Source organism: Notolepis coatsorum (assembly GCF_963971535.1).
Source record: "Notolepis coatsorum genome assembly, chromosome: 7".
Classification (NCBI taxonomy): Eukaryota; Metazoa; Chordata; class Actinopteri; order Aulopiformes; family Paralepididae; genus Notolepis; species Notolepis coatsorum.
In genome coordinates, this window is record NC_140171.1 from 12,238,442 (window position 1) to 12,243,798 (window position 5,357).

A 5,357-nucleotide genomic window follows, 5' to 3' on the forward strand; every position below is an offset into this window, starting at 1 on the left:
TAATGTTGTGTTAATTACACGACAAGAGATATGTAAGGAATAATGTATAGCTACGAGGTCATTGTCGCAAAATAATTGACCGACACGGAGTTTAGAACGTCAGTGATGGTCAATTATTTTGCGACAATGACCGAGTATAGGCTATACATTATCCCGCTTATTACATGGCTAACTTACTAACAATATACCTAATTCATCGACAAGACGAGATCAAATGCAGACGCAGTTGTTCTGTGGCTCTGTCAGCCCAAATAAAGTGATTATTATTATCGGCAGCCGGCAGGTCTGTGGTCTGATTGCATGACTGAGTGCAGCTGTGCATATGCTGAGCAGCACCGATACAGTGTGTGTAGTGGGCTTGATTGGTCCAGCTGCGCACAGCGGTCATTATTGTTCGGCAGAGGTCCGTTATCGAGTAATATCGGACCTCTGACGAGCGCTATTGACCAATCACAAGCAAGCATTTCGGCGAATGTGAAAACGCCATGTAATAAGTAATGTTAATTACCTGAAATTATTCAGTTTTTTGGGGGGGGAAACCCTGCATAATATCGGTATCGGTTGATATCGGTATATCGGTATCGGTAAAAAAGCCAATATCGAACATCCCTAATAATAATAATAATACTAATAATAATAAATTGTATTTGTATTGCACTTTTCGTTCACTAGGATCCCAAAGTAATACAGGGTTAAAACATAGTTAAACTTTTTTAAATAATTATTAATAAAAAAAAAAAAAAAAAAAAAAACATAGTTAGAAACAGAGTATAAACAGAAAATTAAAGGCAACAGCACAAGAAAAAAATATAAAATCACAAGAAAATAAATAAATAAAAAGCTAGCAATCAAAGGCCTTTCTAAACAAAGGCCTGCTTTAAAAGAGTCCAGGCTCTGTGGTGCCCTCAGCTGGATGGGGAGGTTGTTCCACAGGCGTGGTGCAGCCGAGCAGAAGGCTCGGTCACCCATGGTGCAGAGCCGGGTACTGGGGACCCGAAGGAGCAGGCTACCTGCAGATCTGAGGGTACGGGTGGAGGATTGTGGAGTGATGAATTCCTGAAGGTAGAGGGGTGCATGTCCGTTTATGCAGTTATGGGTGAGCATCAGGATTTTGTAGTTGATCCGGGATGAGACGGGGAGCCAATGTAGTGAGTGGAGGATGGGGGTTATGTGCTCGTGTTTACGGACTCTCATCAGGATCCTGGCAGCGCTGTTCTGGATGTATTGCAGCTTTTGGATGCTCTTGTCAGGAATCCCGATGAAGAGTCCGTTACAGTAGTCCAGTCTTGAGGAGACAAAGGCATGGACAAGCTTCTCTGCGTCTAACACTAACACTAACACTAACCAACAGTCTTAGAGGAGTAGGCCTACGTTCAGAATTCATACTTACAGTACCAATAATGACCAATACAATCCATGCTGCTCTTCATATTGGATACCCACACCTCTGGCTAGTTAGCCACAAAACTAATGTTTTGTTTGTTTGTTTTATTAGGATCCCCATTAGCTGTCAAATGAATGACCGCTAGTCTTCCTGGGGTCCTGACACACAGAACAGAATACAAATACATAATGTAATAGGTAATACAATTAAAATAAGAAGAAAAAGAAAAAGAAAAGAAAAGAAAAAACAGAAAGCATAAAGGAAATAAAAAATGTGTGAACGTTGAAGATGCAATGAATGGTTGTATTCATTCTATAAAGGTTACACAAAACGAATGTAAAGTCCATAGGGCCGAGCACCAGTCTGTAGCGTGTGGCCCCACTGACTTTTCATTCGTTTTGTGGCTAATTAGCTGGAGATGCAGGTATCCAGTATAAGGAACAGCATGTATTGGGCTGAGAAAAGACTCTACTGATCAATGGCATCAATGGTGAGTAGGAAATAGGGCTAGTGGTCTAAAGTTCTGAAATCACCCTTTAATCTTTTAAACTCCCCAGGAGTTTAAACATGGCTGGCTTTGCTCACATCCACAACACACAGTTTTACATCAGAGGAGAGATTAGTATAACATGGCTTTATTAACATCCACAACACACAGTTTTACATCAGAGGAGAGATTAGTATAACATGGCTTGGCGGCTAAGTGGCGCAGTGGGCAAGGCGCTCGCCACTAACGCAGGAGATGCTAGGTTCGAGCCCAGCTCTCGGCGTTGCTTTTGGCTTGGCTGGTCGTTCATACTAATACAATTGGCAGTATTAGGGGGTGGGAAAGCCGGTGGGTGGGGATCGGACGTTGTGGACAGCGACTCCTACAGGTCGGTTGGTGCGCCTGTACAGCAGAATCAGGAAGTATCGGGGGCAGCGTGAGCCTCCCACACGTTACTCCTCGCCGCTGAAAGTCTGCGCTGTCTGGTGAAAAGATGCGACAGCTGCCTCCTTGTGTACCGGAGGGGACACGTGATGCAAGGCTTTGTCCACATTGCAGCCGACCAGTGGGAGGCATGGTCTAACAACGTTCGAGACAGGGGAGGGAAGAATTGGATAACACGAAATTGGGATGGGAGAAAAATGGAGAGAAAAAGTAGATAAAAAAAAAAGTATAACATGGCTTTATTAACATCCACAACAGTTTTACATCAGAGGAGAAATAGTCATCCGACATAGACATTTCCTAAAACATGAAGCAACAGGGGTTATGGGAAATGTGGCTGTTTCGGAAAGTCTAGTAGTTCTTTTAACTGTAATTAATATACCAAGGTATCACAACTATTCTAACAATGATATATTATACGATACATTACTATTGAAAATTATCATTGTAGTAGCAGCTTTCAATCAAATAATGTATTGCAATATAAACAAACATCTATAATAGTAAATATATAATAATAAAGGTTGGCTGTTTAATCTCTAAACACTACTGTAAATTAGCACCTTAATCCTCTCGCCTCTGTGTTGTAGATGCCTGCTGGGTGGCAGTTTAATCTCTAAGCATTATGTTCGCACATTAATCCTGTGGTCTCTGTGTTGTAGAAACCTGCTGGGTGGTGGATTTGATATGAATGAGGCTTCTAGAGCCTCAGCTCTGATACCAGAGGGACGCTATAGTCAAGGTATACACACACACACACACACACACACACACACACACACACACACACACACACGCACACACACACCCACACACACACACACACGCACACACGCATGTTTGTCCATGCTACTTTAAATGGAACATGACATTTAATTTTCTTCTGTTCTGTTCTGTTCTGTTCTGTTCTGTTCTGTTCTGCTCTGCTCTGTTCTGTTCTGTTCTGTTCTCTTCTCTTCTCTTCTCTTCTCTTCTCTTCTCTTCTCTTCTCTTCTCTTCTCTTCTCTTCTCTTCTCTTCTCTTCTCTTCTCTTCTCTTCTCCTCTCTTCTCTTCTCCTCTCCTCTTCTCTCTTCTCCTTTCCTCTTCTCTTCTCTTCTCTTCTCTTTCTCTTCTCTTCTCTCCTCTCCTCCCCATGTTTCTCCTCTTTTTCTCTTCTCTCATTTTCTCTCTTCTCTTCTCCTCTTCTTCTCCTCTCCTCCCCATGTTTCTCCTCTTCTTCTCTTCTCTCCTTTTCTCTCTTCTCTTCTCCTCTTCTTCTCTTATCCTCGCCTCTCCTCTCCTTTCCTCCCCTCTCCTCTCCTCTTCTCTCCTCCTCTCCTCTCCTCTCCTCTCCTCTCCTCTCCTCTCCTCTCCTCTCCTCTCCTCTCCTCTCCTCTCCTCTCCTCTCCTCTCCTCACCTCACCTCACCTCACCTCACCTCACCTCACCTCACCTCACCTCACCTCTCCTCTCCTCACCTCACCTCACCTCACCTCTCCTCTCCTCCCCTCTCCTCTCCTCTCCTCTCCTCTCCTCACCTCACCTCACCTCACCTCACCTCTCCTCACCTCTCCTCCCCTCTCCTCTCCTCTCCTCTCCTCACCTCTCCTCTCCTCTCCTCTCCTCACCTCACCTCACCTCACCTCTCCTCACCTCTCCTCCCCTCTCCTCTCCTCTCCTCTCCTCACCTCACCTCTCCTCACCTCTCCTCTCCTCTCCTCTCCTCTCCTCCCCTCTCCTCTCCTCACCTCACCTCACCTCACCTCTCCTCTCCTCTCCTCACCTCTCCTCTCCTCTCCTCTCCTCTCCTCTCCTCTCCTCTCATCTCCTCTCCTCACCTCTCCTCTCCTCTCCTCTCCTCTCCTCTCCTCTCCTCACCTCTTCTTGCAGATTTGGAGCCTCAGAGAGGAATGGACCGCTATCTTGATAGTCTGTTCGACCCTGTCCTGTCTGAAGGAAATGGAGTGAGTTGCAACACACACACACACACACACACACACACACACACACAGAGGCAAACAGACAGACATGGAGACAGGACAGGATTTGTCCGGTACATTAATTACCACCAGGTGGTAAATGTAGGACAGCGGTGGTGAGTTTTATCCTGCAGGCTGAATCCATCATTAACTTTGGACGTTGATGTATCAGCTGTGCTAGATCTATCTGTAATGAATCAGGACCGTCGTGATGTCACGAGGGTCAGCCAGGCTAAATCTGTCTTGAGTTGAAACTGTGTGACGTATTCAGTGTCAGCCGTGCTAAATCTATCAGTATTATTACGCTATGACAGTGATGTATTTGGCGGTGGCCATGTTGGATCCATCAGCATTAAGTAACTGTAGGACAGTGACATATTTACATTTACTGATGCTTGTATTCAAATCAAATCTAATTTATTTGTAAGGCCCGACGACGCACGTTAATGTCCCCATGGGCCGGACACGTCTTCTTTAAACAAGTCAAGAAGAAACATAACAATAAGTCAAGAACAAAACAAGAATGCCATAAGGTCCAACAAATTTAAAATAAATGAATGAATGCAAGCACTCCCAGACATACCCCACGCGAAGGTAAGGAAAAACTCACTAAAACCTAACAATAGGGGGAAAATTCTCCACAGGCAATGTGGAGGAGAGAAACCTTAGAAGGGCCATTCAAGGGGGGATCTCCCTTCTTAGATGTTGGTGATAGTAGTGTTGCAGACTAACAGTTGGTAAGCATGCACTCATGTGTGTAGTGAAACACAGATGAGTGCATGCAATAGCAACTGAACATTTTGAAAAATTAAAGATAGAGCTGATAGCGATAGCAACTGAACATTTTGAAAGATTAAAGATAGAGCTGATAGCGAATCTATTTGAGGCACAGGGGCGACGCAAAGAGGGTCGCGTCCTCCCCGTCTTAATCACGGGACGTTCAACACTCCGGTCATCGCTCCGAGACAGCCGGAGACAGGGAGATGGGGGGGGGGGCGGCGCAGAGAGGGTCGCAACCTCCCCGACATCATCGCGGGACGTCCAGCACTCCGGTCACCACTACGAGACCGTATTCAAAGCGGT

The 5,357-nt window shown here is 45.2% G+C and overlaps 1 protein-coding gene across 1 annotated transcript in view; it reads left to right on the forward strand.

Moving 5' to 3' along the window:
* The window catches only part of myo15ab (myosin XVAb), a gene marked incomplete at both ends in the record, with an annotated part of 155,895 nt that overhangs the window by 87,427 nt on the left and 63,111 nt on the right, over positions 1-5,357 (forward strand). The window contains 1 exon segment of the mRNA XM_084319482.1: positions 2,978-3,057. Coding sequence (XP_084175608.1) covers positions 2,978-3,057 — 80 coding nt within the window.